Source organism: Pleurodeles waltl, chromosome 2_1 (assembly GCF_031143425.1).
Source record: "Pleurodeles waltl isolate 20211129_DDA chromosome 2_1, aPleWal1.hap1.20221129, whole genome shotgun sequence".
Lineage (NCBI taxonomy): Eukaryota > Metazoa > Chordata > Amphibia > Caudata > Salamandridae > Pleurodeles > Pleurodeles waltl.
Window position 1 is genome coordinate 382,736,547 of NC_090438.1, and position 16,453 is coordinate 382,752,999.

The following is a 16,453-nucleotide window of genomic DNA, read 5'->3' on the forward strand; positions in this document are numbered from 1 at the left end:
CACCACTTTGTGTCATAATTCGGACCTGGTTACCATAGGAAATTGATTTTTGGTTAGCTTTTTTGGTTTTTGGATTTTGGATTTTTTCCCTTTAATAACTTTAAACCCATATGACGAATGCCTGCAAAGGTTTGCAGAACTGCTGCTCCTGTTTCATTGTCAGAGTACTGAAAGTATCACTGTGTTTGGTCAAGGGGGCACAAAGCAAAAAGGGGGGTCCCAAAATGGTCTTGAAATCCAATACATTTTGCAAAGGCTTTTGTTGTAAACGTACTGTGAAAACGGCAAGCCAGATTTTGATGAAACTTGGCAACATCAAATATTAGTGTGCGCAGATGATTATTTTGGTGCTGCAGGTTAAGTAGAGTAATTATTTCCTAAGGTATAACGTTTTCAACTCAGTAATATCTTATAGCACAATACTACTACAAGTAGCAGTGAAGCCCAAAAGATAAACTAGGCTACATATGTAAAGTTTCAGATTTACTGTGTGAAAAACTGAAAGACCCATTTATGGTCCAATGCTAATAGAAATCCATAAACAAATATTATGGACTCGATTGACAAATGTAAACTTAGACCAAAAGTCTAAGTTTAGACCAAAAGAGGGGAGCAAGCAAAGATAGTCGTTTCCTCCGAGTGGGAACAATGCTGGCTCCCGCACCATATAGGGAGCAGGTTGCAGCTGCAGAGGTTCTGCAGCTCCCTCCACGGCCCCCAACATGCTGCTTGGTGGGTGCCCAGGGTAGGCACTGGGGCACCCACCTATAATAAGAAGAGGCCCCTGGGGATAGGGTCCCTGGGTTATGCAATGACTCGGGGAGGGAGTCTGCATGCCTCCTGGCCCTTAAATATATAGTTTGGCCCCAGGGAATGGGGTCCCTAAGGCCTAATAAAGCTCAGGGAGGGGAGCTGTGTGGTGTCCCTGCCTTAGAGGTTTTGGCCCCAGGGGAGGAGGGTCCCCAGAGTAATAAGGCTTGGGGAGGGGGGCACCATTTCCCCCTCCCCAAGACTTGACAAGATGTGGTCCCCAGGGCCTAAAATGTTGCAGGAATTGCGATCCCTGCAACCTGAATCCCATCTCTACCCTGTTCATGCCACAGGCCATGTGCACTTCTAGTTGGTTGCCTGTGGCCCTGTGGACAACCCCCTGCTGCACACTGATAAAGGCATTGTGAAGTTTGGGTCTGGCTGCCTGCGGGAGTTGGATGCCCCAAGCCGGGCCCTGAGTCTAACCCCATGCTGCGCACAACATGGGGTTGGCTGCTTCTAAAAGTGGTTGACTGCAGATCTTGAAGCCAACCCCCCACTGTTCATGAACAAAGGCAATGCGTGGCATAAGGTTGGCTTTACAAATGGTAGTAAAATATTACTGTTCGTAAAAAAAAAAACCTAGGAATTCATTGAAAGAACCAAAGGTTAAAGTAGAGTTTGTTATTATATTTTCCTTCAAATTAAAAGAAAAACTTAGAATTTCACTGAACAAACAAAGGATATGTATTGTTATAGTTAGGTGAATATGTCAGTCACAACATAATAATTTGAACTCAGAAATACACAGAACTTCACCAGCTATAACTTGTACCCCCGCCATGCATTGCCTGTGAACTTACATATTACATCATTTATGAGATCACTGATGACATCTCAGATGACCTAAGTGATGGAAAAAAGTGAGCGACTGAAAATTAAGCCTCTTGGGAGCATTCCAGTCCAGAGTTTTATAGCTATTCTGTGCAATCGCAGAAGGGAATTAATCAGAAAACTAATCTTGGCAGTGCCATCAAATAAGATGTCCTTCTCAAGTACTAAAACAATATTGCAAAACGCTTCTCTGTTATGTAATACCCCCAAACATTTGTGGTTTGGACACCATTTATCAAATTTAAAGAAGTAATGTTTTCAGCACAATTCTTTAGTAATGGGGTGAAACCTTTTAGTAGCTCATCGCTCTGAAGATATATAATTTATTTTACCTTTCTTTGCAGAAATAAACAGCAACACCGTGCAAATAAATATGATTTGGTAAGCTTACTAGAATTAGTCTGAGACAAACAAAAGAAAATTGTTCTCACCTTTAGATGAGAAATCACTCTATGAGTTCATCTTTTCTGAAATGCACACTCTGTAAGGATATTAGTCTATGTTTAGGTAGTTGGTGCGAAGGTTTTTCTGACCTAGTCAAATTATTTTTTTGACTGAACAACCATTCATTACAAATTAATATACTTTCTTACCTGCTGAACCTGTAAACCCTGTCATCCATGCCCTCCTGGCATCTCGATCGGCGATGTACTCACTCTAAAAAATAAGACAGCTACAGTCACAATTATAAAAGGAACACTTGAATAACCTCTTCAATACATTCTACACACAATTTAACACACAACTTAGCGTTCTCTGTGAAAAGGTGCTGTCAAGATAAGTACAGAAGAAACATTTGAGGTTTATTGCAGGCTAACCAATCGTCCACAGCAACGTGATTCAATTGTCCAGAAGAAGAAGCAGATTTAAAAGCTCTCTTGGTTAATTGGGCAACGTCAAGGCTTAATCACATAATCAGAGCTGGAAAGTGCAGGAGTCAACAAGCAAACTGACCTGTGCAGTGATAATGAAGTAATGAGGTCATTTAATATTTGGGTGGGACAGGGAGACTGCCAGAAAATGGCAGTGCAGCTCATCTGTCAATCCGAGGCGGCCAGCCTCATATAGAGGTGCGAAGCCGCTGGCTTTTCAGTGGCAGAGTCTCAGCTGTCTCCACTGTACGGTTCCCTCGCCATCTGCCACATGGCTTCCGGGTCATTATGGTGGCAGCCGTGCTCTATTTCAGAAGGTGCTACCGCCATTGAGTTTTCATGCTCAGGTCGGCCATGATAGCCATTACATCAAACAAATAATGGCTCTGATAACACTCCCTGCACGTCACAGTTGATGTTTTTGATTTCCTCGAACAAACTCCCACCTTTGAGGTATACTTGAAAAAAAACAAAGAGAAGTAGGTGAAACTGTCAGAAATAACATGGTGAACCACTTGGCATTCATTTGTACCTACAGTGCCAGATGCACTGCAACAGAGATTTCCCTGCCAGGCGGCAATGGATCTCAAAATATGGTGAGCAGTCCTCCTCCAACTCGGTCAGACCCTTGACCTCCAACAAAGATGCATCTAGCATGAGTAAACATTGGCAAATCAGATAGCCCTACAGTGCTGTTATCAACAATGGGAGAACGTAGGTAAAATTAGAGTATGTCATAGTGTTTCAATAATTCCAAGCAGGAGCAGACAGTGTTCTTGATGTAAGGGTTGTTATATTCTTGTCTATATAATTGCACTGTAATCAGTAACATTTGGTTGTTGAGAAAGTGTACTGAGGATTGTTTCAGAACAGTCTGGAGTTAATCAAAATACTCAAGGTAGGCATGGGCGTCGATTTACCAAAATGCCAGGGGTAGCGGAAATGAAATCATGCACCTTTTGACCTTATTAATGTCACAGGAAGTGATGTCACATGACCTTAACCCTCATGACATCACAATAATTGTAGTCACTCTTACCCTAAATCACTTATTCTCCCTCTCTTTCTCACTCTTACTGTGACCCGCCTACATATTCTCGCTCACTCACTTTCACACACACACTATCCCACATACTAACACAGGCTCAAACATACACACGCTCTCACTCACATGCTCTCTCATCCACACGCATGCATGTAAAATATGCTGAAAAGAATTTTAATTCACTTTCCTAAGATGTCGGTGGAGGTTCCGTTCCAGATCCTGCTGTTCCACTTTTTTATTATATTAATAGTGAATGATAGGTAATCAACCACTATTGATGTCATAAAAAAGAGACTGGAGCCTGATGATGTTAATGCTAGCTAACCCTGTGTTCTTGTCACTAATTGTGCCACCTCCGAAGCCAGGGGTCACAAAGGCAGTGCCAAGGGTCTCAAAAGGCAAGCCAGGGGTTGTAGCTGTGACCCCTGGCGACCCTTTAATGATGTCCATGAAGGCAGGCCTGTAAAGAATTTGGCCGGCACAAACTCATGTGACATGAAGTGATGCAAGGGCATTTACTTTCCTGCTCAAATGGTATTTTTCACTGGACAGGTGCCTTTTTCTGACAGCAAATAGCATTTTGCACTGCTTTGCACCGCTTTGTGTTAAGGGGTCTTGCCTTGGGAATTACTTGAGTGGATCTTGTAGTGTTGGAGGACCTAGGCCCTCATGCTACTAAATGAGGTGGCATGGACACAGTACTTGGGTTCGTATAACTGGCCTGTGGGCGCGTGCACCCAGCCCTTTATATTGGCAGGGTCACCTGACTGGTGACGCCTGTGATTGATGGGTGTGGGGTGAGTGTGGAAGCCAGCCCTCAGCAGAGTCCACTTTAAGGATCTCTGGAAAGTGTTCCTGCTCTGGGGATGGCACACCTCCAAAGACTGTGGAGGACCTTGATGAAGAATCGTCGTCCATGAAGGCTTGGTGCATCACAACGTCCATTGGCAGAGGAGCATCAGGCGTCCCTCTCATGCCAGAACTCTATCAGACAGGAGTCTCCTCGAGGCCCTTTGGCGGGCTGCCAGGGGACCCTGTAGACTGTGTCGGATCTATCGCAGGCCAAGCAAAGGTATCACTGACGAACTACCCACCGGACCACATCCCAGTCACGCATGGAGCCACAAGGTTTGTTGTCGCAGGGTTGGCATGCTTAGGTCATCAGGACTCAGGTGCTCTGGCATTAGTGCAATAGTCTTTGGGTGACCAGTCTCTGTCTGTGACCTCTGTGCTTCCCGGTGCCTGTCGTCGAGCTTCCTCAGACCCACTTCTCATGGTGGGATTTCTCTCTCACCAGAATTTCCTTGACGCCCTTGCCGCTGGATTGCCACAGGACCACGTGTAGATGATCCGAATGGCCTGATCTGCTCTCATCGGCAGGTGTCCGGTTTACTGGGGGTTCGTGGCAGGTGTTTCGGTGGTCAGCCTCCCACGGTGCCTGGGATGCCTTGTTAACGTTGGATCTTGTTGCTGATTTTGGCTCCACTCCGGTGATACTGTGCTCCTTCAGTGGTTGGGTGATGCACCTCATACAGATGATGATCTTTTTACATCTTGCGGAAGATCAACAGATGGCAGCATCTTCTCTGGTGAAAGGATGATATGAGGGACTTTGTGGCCACTGGCGATTGTTGCTGTCATGTGCAGTCGGCAACAAGGATGCCATCATGGTCAAGATGGTGACAGTTCGCAGGACAGTCGAGCTGGGACCCATGGGGCCTTGATGTGGTCCTCACATGCTGGCGGCTTACAGTTGGCCCACGCGCTGAGCTGTCTCCAGTGACATCTGCTCACCCCGGTGGCTGGCTTGTGGTGATGGATGCCCTCTTGGCTGGCACGAGTCCTCAGTCCTATTGTTTTCCTCCTTTCAATTGCACACCTGTGGTGGTGTGGTTCTTTTGCGTGACTGGCCTGTCACACCCTTTCTTGCTTCACCCATTCACGTCATGGCGTCGTACCACATTCTTCTCTCCTCTATCTTTCTCGATGTGGCATTGCACCACAGGTTGCATGCTGTGCCACATGGACCTTTCACTACACCTCTGCCAGTGCATCTTGCTCTGTTGCAGCCTCTCGCAGGCTGAGTCCTGCCAGTAGGACTTGATCCACTCTTCTCACAGACCTCTCGCAGGTCTGGTCCATTCTGGGATCTTCTCAGTGGTTCCCTTCATGGCTGGAGAGACAATGGGCCTGATTCCCAAGCGGGAACCGCCAGAAGACCGTACCGCGGTCAAAAGACCGCGACGGTCATTCTGACTTTCCCGCTGGGCTGGCGGGCGACCGCCAAAAGGCCGCCCGCCCACCCAGCGGGAAAGCACCAGCAATGAGGAAGCCGGCTCCGAATGGAGCCGGCGGAGTTGCTGGTGTGCGACGGGTGCAGTTGCACCCGTCGCGATTTTCAGTGTCTGCTAGGCAGACACTGAAAATCAATGTGGGGCCCTGTTAGGGGGCCCCTGCAGTGCCCATGCCATTGGCATGGGCACTGCAGGGGCCCCCAGGGGCCCCACGCCACCCGTTACCACCATCCTGTTCCTGGCGGTGAAAACCCACCAAGTGGGAACCGCCAGAAGACCGTACCGCGGTCATTCTGACTTTCCCGCTGGGCGGGCGGGCGACCGCCAAAAGGCCGCCCGCCCGCCCAGCGGGAAAGCACCAGCAATGAGGAAGCCGGCTCCGAATGGAGCCGGCGGAGTTGCTGGTGTGCGACCGGTGCAGTTGCACCCGTCGCGATTTTCCATGTCTGCTAGGCAGACACTGAAAATCAATGTGGGGCCCTGTTAGGGGGCCCCATGACACCCGTTACCGCCATCCTGTTCCTGGCGGTGAAAACCGCCAGGAACAGGATGGCGGTAAGGGGGTCGGAATCCCCATGGCGGCGCTGCAAGCAGCGCCGCCGTGGAGGATTCCCTGGGGCAGCGGGAAACCGGTGGGACACCGCCAGTTTCCCGTTTCTGACCGCGGCTTTACCGCCGCGGTCAGAATGTCCCCGGAAGCACCGCCAGCCTGTTGGCGGTGCTTCCTCCGTCACCTGCCCTGGCGGTCATAGACCTCCAGGGTAGGAATGACCCCCAATGTCTCCTTATCTGAGTCTTCACTTGAGGGTGCCGCTCTTGCGCCTCAAGACTGCGTTGTCACATTGCTCATTCCTGCCTCTGTTTGCTTGGTAGGGTTGGTCAGTTCTGCTGGCAGCTGAACAAAGGGCCAACGTTGGGCATCTTGTACTGTGGTGTGGCCGGCTGGCGCAGCCTCTTCTCCCTGACATTTACATTACGCTCTCAGAGGGTTCACTGTGTCTTGGGCTTGTGCCGTCAGGTTTACTGGCGCGGCCCTCTGCACAGCTCTGAAATTGTCTCTTTCCTTCTCCATGAGCATCCATTTGCTTTTGCCTGGTGTGCCCACTCTCTTACTTGAGGTGATGTCCATCACTGCTGGGGGCATGTGGCGCTGTCTTCCCATTGGTGGCAGATAGCCGCTACGGGCTGTGCATTCAGCACACATCGTTGTGTATGCCAATGGTGGCATGCAGCCTCCATGGGTTTTGCTGCTTGGCTGGGGTGGGATTGGGCAGCAGCAGTCTCTGTCTTCGCTGTGCAGGGTTGCAAACGTCCCTCTCACTTCTGCGCAGTTGCTGCCTATGGGCACTGCTCTTGTGTAGTCACTGTCTAGGGGTGCTGCTGCCCTTTCACCTGTGGGCACAGAAACTTCCTTGGCGCTGCACACTTCTTTCTGGCACAGCACAAAGCTTCTCTGGTGAACAGGTACAGTATCTGTGTTTGGCCATCAGATGGCAGTGTGGTGCTGTTCTTGGCAGTCTGACAGTCTTTCCACTGCATGTGGGCCTCACTGGTTGAGGCAGATGCCGGTGATTCCAGTCACTGGTGCCGGGGCTGCAGCTCACCTCTGCAGGTAAGTGCAGTTTTCCTTCTTTCTTTTTTTATTTCATAGAGCCTCGCGGTTTGGAGGCAGGCAAGTTGCTGGTCGGGGTTGGCAGTGCCACAGGTCAATCTCTGGTCTGGTTGCTTATGGGTAGGGACGGTCCTGGGCACTTCTCAGTCCTTCGGTGCAAGATAGCGCTGTTGCGCCTTCCTCCTCTCAGCCGTGGCAGACTTATTCACGCTGTGGGCCACTATGGCACTCCTGGGTTTTATTCTGGTCACTGCAAATGGGAGGGGGCATGCATTCACACAGGGCTTGTTCTTTGCAGGTGGGCCTTTTCTGGGTGGCACTGCAGACCTCTGCCACTGGCCCCAGGCCCTTGCAGAGGGATGCTTTGCCCATTGGCCGCATCACTATTTCCTCCGTCACCCAGGATTCAGGCGGCAACGAGGGCACTTAATTTCTCTGTGACTGCTCTGCGTCGGAGTGGCATACATCGCACTTCAACAGTCTCTCTCTCGTGGAGCAGACAGCAAGTGGGGTGGTCCCACACGCGGTGGTGACTTCGTTGGTGCTTCCTTTGCTTTGCAGGCCTCTCCTGGTGTCAGTGGGAGGTGGGGCTGCAGGTGCGGCGCTGGGGCTTGCTTCATTGCCACCCACTATCTGGGTCAGCTGTATTTTCCCCCAAACGCCTCACACAGGGGACAGCAAATGGCGGTCTCACACCGCAACTTTGCCGGTGACCCTCTCTCACCTTGAGGAGCCCGTCCGTAATGCTGTCTAGGTGGCCTCCTGCTTTGCATATTCTTTCTCCCACAAGGAGCAGCGAAACGTTAGGCGGCACAGATGTGGGGTAGGACCCACTTGTCACCATTGTAGTGTTGGGGGCACTAGGCCCTTATGCTACTAAATGATGTAGTACTTGGGTTCGTATAACTGCCTCAGGGCATGTGTGCCCAGCCCTTTTTATTGGCAGTGTCACCCGGCTGATGACGCCTGTGATGGGTGGATGTGGGGTGAGTGTGGAAGCCAGCCCCCAGCAGAGTGGCTGGTGGAAACACTAGAACGAGTCCAGCAGGACACTACAGATCTAGGCAAGTACTCATATGTTTTTGACACAAAGCCTGATCTTCAAATCTAGCCAGACTGGAATTTTCATCAGAAAGGAAATGCCTCCTTGAAATAAGAGCTAACAACGCGAAACAATTTTGTATTTCAACACTCCAGACATTTTGCGTATGCTACACAGAACATGTACAATGTGTTGAATGTTTTAGAATTTATTTAGGCACAGGATTTTTTACTGAAAGGGTAATATTTCAGCACAAATTGTATGCTACACAGCAAACACGTACCTTTGCACCATGGTGCAAAGGTTACGTATGGTGCTAGACACCTTTTGCAGTGCAGAGGATGGCAGCAGCAGGCTATTTATAATAAATATGGGTTTCTGCCGCTTTCTCCCCTTTGCACAACATAGTAACTGTAGCTGTTGCACTGATTTGCCTTAAAAATAGTAAATCTTCAAATTGGTGTCTTCCATGAGCTAGGACTTCATTTGTTTGGCTGTGGCCTCTGCTTAAATTGATTTGTAGATGTGTATGTGGTATTTACATCGTGTGAATCTATACAAAAGGAAGGGGAGCGCTGCAGAGGGTCACACAGGCATGAGTAAAGTTGAAAGGTGTTCCGATGGAAAGCTGGGTTCTGAGAATAGAGACGGGCTGTTACTTTTTTTGTAATGCAGTGTTTTTGAAGAGAGTTGTCTTCAGTTATTTTATAAATTGGAGGAGGATGGGGTGATCCCGAAGGATACACGCATAGATGGATGAGGCCTGCTTCCTTTTTTCCTTTTTTTGCACTTATTCATCTCCAGCTTGATGGTGGCCTGTGAGTGTGCAGAGAGCTGCCAGAAGTGGTGAGCTTGTCAGTCAGCCAACTAAGCAGGAGTGCCTGTGGTGATGGCATTGTAGATTTTGGCATAGAGGGTAGTATCCTGCCCTGATAAAGTATAATTAGTGATGGAATGAATTAGCTTAAGTAACTTTAAAGGAATCTTCTATTTGACTTTTGCAAAGATGGAACAGAAAATGTAATTAGATTTGGGGGAATACTTATATAGAGTTGAAGTATGTTATAACTAATTCATAGCAATTGATCTTGGCAATGAACTGAACAAATGGATGAATTCACTCTATAGGCTGTAGATGCAAATTCTTTGAAGTCTTTGATCTTGCACTTGTGCTGGAGAAAGTGCAACAGTGAAAGATAGAGCAGCGACTTCAAACTGCTGCTCAGTCTATGGTTGCACCTCTCTGCAGGCTGGGGTATCTGCCAGGTCCATGGAACCCTCCATGCCCCCTTCCTAAATGCATTATTAGGGTGCACTATGGATCACTTCCTACGTGACACATAGTTTAGCTCCAGAGACCCCAACTCTTATGTGGTGACATCGTGTGTCTTTTTAACAAAAAGAACGACCCGTCTGTCAATGTGAGCCCGGGTCTATAATGATCTTACAGAACAGTGCCTTCTAAGGATCTCATTTCAGCAATGATAAGATGCACAGTGCTGAAGTGAAGTCACTGTATACAGTAAATGCGTATTCATGAACTACGACCAACACAGTATTATTCATACATTATGACCAACACACTATTTGTCCTTTGAACTGATATGTAATACAAGATACAACACTGGTTGTATAAAATTATTAATCATTCAGGGAAGTGAGCAGTGTGTGCCCAGTGAGAGAAAAGAAACAGAGGGATGACAGTAAAGAAAAGTGAAAAAATAGCAATTGTGTATTTAGAAACAAATAACCCAATTTTTTGTTAAGGGCAAAGGCAAACAAATGCCTGCATCCGACTGAACCCTGATTATCAACAAGCTTGTTTGTCATTAATGTTGTCAACTGCATTTCAACCCTTTTAACAGTATCAGGTCTCATCAGGACGTATTGATTGCAGGGACACTTAAGGGAGAATGGGTAGAGTTTGAGCCTCTAAAGTGGCATGTTCTGTAGAAATATAAAAGAAGGAATTGAACAACCTTATGCCTGGGAGGGTCCACTATCACTAAGGAGATGCCTGATTCGCAGACAACTATACGGTAAGGATACTGAGGGCGATAGTTAAGGCAAAGTAGAACAGTGCAGCATAGCAAGCCACCTTGCTTCACTGCGTCACTGGGAAAGGAGATGAATTTGCCATATTTAAGGCATACGGCACATTCATATCCTTTCCCCCTGCGCTGGCACACGAGCCAACACAGGCACCCTTGCACCACGGTACTTCAAGACTGGTGCCCCTGGAATCATGATTTAAAATCCAAACTTATGGTAAATTTGAATTTTAACTTGTAATTCTGAAAATGCCACTTTTAGGAAGTTGGCATTTTGTTACCTTAGTCATTTGGTGCCTGCAGACTGTATCAGTTTACATTGTTGGATTGCCAATTTAGTAATGTCTATAGGCATGTTATTTTAGCAACTGGGTCTGCCGCTTGTGCCCTTTATCCCAGTGCTTCATTTTTATTATTTCAGAACTAGCCACATTCGTGGTGCTGTTCTATTTACTTTATCTAGTTTTTTCGCCTAGAAAAGCATTAGCAAGGCATTCTTTTCCCTTTGTGCTTTCCTCAAGGCTGCAGCGAGATAGGGTTGCCTGCAAAGTGGTACACTGCATATCCAACATTCACAGAAACATACACATCCTTACGTGGGGATATATTTTCTCAGAACATCAGCTGTTTTATTATAAAGCACTTCTTTGTCCCATGCACGCTAGAGGGAGATTCCAGCGAGATGACCACGACTGCATGCTGATTGACTTTGCTACAGCTGCTTGCTGAGACTACCGGTTCCCCGGCCTACATCTTGATGTTAGGTTAGGTCCTCTGAGCAATGATGGCCTTCCCTGGCCTTTATTGGCCACATATACACTGTATCTTGATGCTGTAACCTTGGCGGTAACTGGGATTTGCCTCTTATATGCTGAGCTTACAGCAATATATAGACTGCTAGTACAGTTTGTAATGCAAACATTAAAAACTAATGCACCACATGCTGCCCAAGCGCAGCCACCTACAGTCACACCAGGCATTAACCATGTGACTGTACATTCGATCATTGGTAAAGTACTAGCCAAACAGGAAGAGATTCCGTTTCGGTTAGCTAAAAAAATAAATGCGCTGGAAGCAGTTTTTCCCCTTACGGGACTTCAGGATAAACATAGAATAGTCACTTTCTGCTTGCCATTTGGGATGGTTCCCACAGTAGATAACTGCAATACTTGGGGCATGGTATTTGCACGCTCTATACTAGTGCACAAGGTACACTGACACTTGCCAATCTTTCGGAAGTGCTAAAACAAATTCATGATGAATACGGGGATGAAATGAATGGGCAATATTTCCACTGTGTCTTCAATAATACTGAGCAAACTTAAAGGGAAAGCAGTTGCACTAGTGGTGTAAATGCGGCTGCAGGACTACTGTCGATAACTTTCTAATATTGAGAGCATTCAAGATTACTCCCACTGATGGATTTATGGCACCAAAAATATATCCCATTATCTCTCAGGCACTTGCTCCTCTTTTAACTCTGGAGTTTGATTTCTCATCCCAAACTGGATCATTAATGTTATCCACATGATAAATGTTCAGAAAAACGACTCCTTGGTGACATTTGCCATACCAGCCTATTGGCAGCTTGTAATAGGCCTTTTTCCCACATATAAAATACCTGGTATGGCGGGATCCTGTCCATTTAACATAGAGGTACATGTGCCTTTAAACACAAAAACATGTTGGCATTCACTAATACCTATAAATATGTATCTGTCTTTGACTTTGGCCTATGTACACATAATGGTCCTACATGCTGCCAATCTTTGGCTAAAAATCCATCAATGTTCTTCACTGCATCATGTGTGTGGTCTCCATCTCAATCTAATACTACAACTCCCTTTTCTAATTTGGCTTTCATTATCCTTCGACATTGTTCAACCTGTCCAATGAACTATTTTTCTACTGGGCTAAATATGCAAGTCAAATTATTCTTGTGGGCATATACTGTTCCAAAGGTCAGGGTAGGTTCAAAGAATCCTCCCACAGTGTCAATGTTTTTCCCTTTAGCAATGCTACTCAGGTGCTTCATAATAAGCATGAAATAAATACTAAGTCATAGTTAGAATAGAGGTATTGCTAATGCTTCTGCTCATATAATAGAGTTAGTAACAGACTATGAGAAATTCCATATGTTAGTGGCAAGCTGTGCTGAGTGATTCCTACCTGCACTGATGAAGGGATTTATGTGCATACACAGCAATCACAAACCTCCATAGTTTTAATGTATTCATATAACAATCTATAATACACATTTGATGTCAAATCTCCCTTAGAAATATCAGTATGTAAATGTTTCTCATCTTCATATAGGGGATCTTGATCTACGAATGAATCTTCTAAATTTGGGGCACTTGTGACTGAAGTTTTCTATATCTCATTCTTAACAGGCAAACTCAATCCCATAATCATCAAAATATTCACAGTAACACATACTATTGCTAAACCTACACATGCATACTTACATGCACTCCTCTTACTTTGATTAGTTTTCATGGCTTGTCTAGATTTAGACCACATTATGCTCCTTTATCCAAAACGAAAATAATGGGAAAGCAGCTTTCACTTATTTCACTGTCCCTTTCATGATTTTCTTTGAGGAAAGCAAAATCAAAAATAATTCCCTCAAAAACAAAAATGTTAAATGTTCATGAAGAGTCTCTTTTATTTACAAAATTTCAAAAGATCCTACTAAGAGTTCAAATGTCTCCAATAATAAACCATCTGATAGTCACTAACAAGCACCTTCAGCAAATAGTGTATTTGTTCTAAAAGCAGCAATGAGATTTCAAAGTTCAGTTCCAACACAATTACAATTTCCAAAATGTTCAGCTGGAATTGATTCGTTAACACAAAAGGCAACAAACTCCTTCTCCTAGTCATTAGTTGTGAAGTAAGTCAATTCAGGAACAGAATATGTTCAACCTGGCACTCTTTTTCTCTTTGACCTCTTTGTCACACGACCTTCAGTTTCACTGTCTTTAATCTGATTCTTCACTTACTTCAGCAATGGTAGGAGGCACTTTTATCACTGGCTCTGGGATTTTCTCGGGCCACTGATCTCCAGGTGCGACTCTTTTCTCTGGCATGGCTGGGATTTCAATGTGATCTAAGCTAGCAGGAGTCACCCGACTCTGTCTCGACCCTTCTGTACCTTCAACTGCTCTTGACTCAGAAATTCACCAGAATGTGCACACTCTGCATTAGCCACTTGTCCAGTCCCCACAGCTTGGCTAACTTGGAATCTCTCTCTCATTGTAACCGACCCTTTAGGAACAGGTGGCGGCCATGGCTCTTAGACAACTGGGGAACGCTGCAGCTACTGGATCAAGTGTAGCTGAAAAATACACCACAATTTTATTTGCATTTCCATGTAACTGTGTCAAAACTGAGAGAAAGCAAATGCATCACTCTCACAGCAATAATAATAACAATAATAACTTGTAATAATTAGTCTCTTCCCAGAGATAGGGCTCAGCACAAGCGTACCCTCAGCTCAGTGAAGGCATGCATGTATTTATCATCAAATGGTACTGTATCAAACACATCCTTGTGTGTCAGCCTCTGTAAAGGCTTGGACAAAAGGAAAAATGTTCTAAATCCATAGGGAGCAGCAGCCAACCATTCCCAGAAACATTCTGACTTCTCTCTGGGTAACTTGGGGATTCACCTGCATGATTGCTGAAATTCTGTCTTGGGACACTGTAGGAGGCTGGACTGGCTTGTAGTGAGTACCAAGGGGTACTTGCACCTTGCACCAGGCCCAGTTATCCCTTATTAGTGTATAGGGTGTCTAGCAGCTTAGGCTGATAGATAATGGTAGCTTAGCAGAGCAGCTTAGGCTGAACTAGGAGACGTGTGAAGCTACTACAGTACCACTTAGTGTCATATGCACAATATCATAAGAAAACACAATACACAGTTATACTAAAAATAAAGGTACTTTATTTTTATGACAATATGCCAAAGTATCTTAGAGTGTACCCTCAGTGAGAGGATAGGAAATATACACAAGATATATATACACAATAGCAAAAATATGCAGTATAGCCTTAGAAAACAGTGCAAACAATGTATAGTTACAATAGGATGCAATGGGGAAACATAGGGATAGGGGCAACACAAACCATATACTCCAAAAGTGGAATGCGAACCACGAATGGACCCCAAACCTATGTGACCTTGTAGAGGGTCGCTGGGACTATTAGAAAATAGTGAGAGTTAGAAAAATAACCCTCCCCAAGACCCCGAAAAGTGAGTGCAAAGTGCACTAAAGTTCCCCTAAGGACAAAGAAGTCGTGTTAGAGGAATAATGCAGGAAAGACACAAACCAGCAATGCAACAACTGTGGATTTCCAATCTAGGGTACCTGTGGAACAAGGGGACCAAGTCCAAAAGTCACAAGCAAGTCGGAGATGGGCAGATGCCCAGGAAATGCCAGCTGCGGGTGCAAAGAAGCTTCGACTGGACAGAAGAAGCTGAGGTTTCTGCAGGAACGAAAAGGGCTAGAGACTTCCCCTTTGGTGGACGGATCCCTCTTGCCGTGGAGAGTCGTGCAGAAGTGTTTTCCCGCTGAAAGAACGCCAACAAGCCTTGCTAGCTGCAAATCGTGCGTTTGGCGTTTTTGGACGCTGCTGGGGCCCAGGAGGGACCAGGAGGTCGCAAATTGGACCTGACAAGAGAGGGGACGTCGAGCAAGACAAAGAGCCCTCACTGAAGCAGGTAGCACCCGGAGAAGTGCCAGAAACAGGCACTAAGAGGATGCGTGAAACGGTGCTCGCCGAAGTTGCACAAAGGAGTCCCACGTCACCGGAGACCAACTTAGAAAGTCGTGCAATGCAGGTTAGAGTGCCGTGGACCCAGGCTTGGCTGTGCACAAAGGATTTCCGCCGGAAGTGCACAGGGGCCGGAGTAGCTGCAAAGTCGCGGTTCTCAGCAATGCAGCCCAGCGAGGTGAGGCAAGGACTTACCTCCACCAAACTTGGACTGAAGAGTCACTGGACTGTGGGGGTCACTTGGACAGAGTCGCTGGATTCGAGGGACCTCGCTCGTCGTGCTGAGAGGAGACCCAAGGGACCGGTAATGCAGCTTTTTGGTGCCTGCGGTTGCAGGGGGAAGATTCCGTCGACCCACAGGAGATTTCTTCGGAGCTTCTGGTGCAGAGAGGAGGCAGGCTACCCCCACAGCATGCACAAGCAGGAAAACAGTCGAGAAGGTGGCAGGATCAGCATTACAGAGTTGCAGTAGTCGTCTTTGCTACTATGTTGCAGGTTTGCAGGCTTCCAGCGTGGTCAGCAGTCGTTTCCTTATCAGAAGGTGAAGAGAGAGATGCAGAGGAACTCGGATGAGCTCTTGCATTCGTTATCTGAAGTTTCCCCAGAGACAGAGACCCTAAATAGCCAGAAAAGAGGGTTTGGCTACCTAGGAGAGAGGATAGGCTAGCAACACCTGAAGGAGCCTATCACAAGGAGTCTCTGACGTCACCTGGTGGCACTGGCCACTCAGAGCAGTCTAGTGTGCCAGCAGCACCTCTGTTTCCAAGATGGCAGAGGTCTGGAGCACACTGGAGGAGCTCTGGACACCTCCCAGGGGAGGTGCAGGTCAGGGGAGTGGTCACTCCCCTTTCCTTTGTCCCGTTTCGCGCCAGAGCAGGGGCTAAGGGGTCCCTGAACCGGTGTAGACTGGCTTATGCAGAATTGGGCACATCTGTGCCCAAGAAAGCATTTCCAGAGGCTGGGGGAGGCTACTCCTCCCCTGCCTTCACACCATTTTCCAAAGGGAGAGGGTGTCACACCCTCTCTCAGAGGAAGTTCTTTGTTCTGCCATCCTGGGCCAGGCCTGGCTGGACCCCAGGAGGGCAGATGCCTGTCTGAGGGGTTGGCAGCAGCAG

At 46.8% G+C, this 16,453-nt stretch overlaps 1 protein-coding gene across 2 annotated transcripts in view; it reads right to left on the minus strand.

Moving 5' to 3' along the window:
- XPNPEP2 (X-prolyl aminopeptidase 2) overlaps positions 1 to 16,453 on the minus strand; it is a 327,597-nt gene that overhangs the window by 136,087 nt on the left and 175,057 nt on the right. For both annotated transcript variants that reach the window (XM_069212951.1, XM_069212960.1), the window contains exon 5: positions 2,238 to 2,301. In XM_069212951.1, coding sequence (XP_069069052.1) covers positions 2,238 to 2,301 — 64 coding nt within the window. The remainder of the gene's footprint in view (positions 1 to 2,237; positions 2,302 to 16,453) is intronic.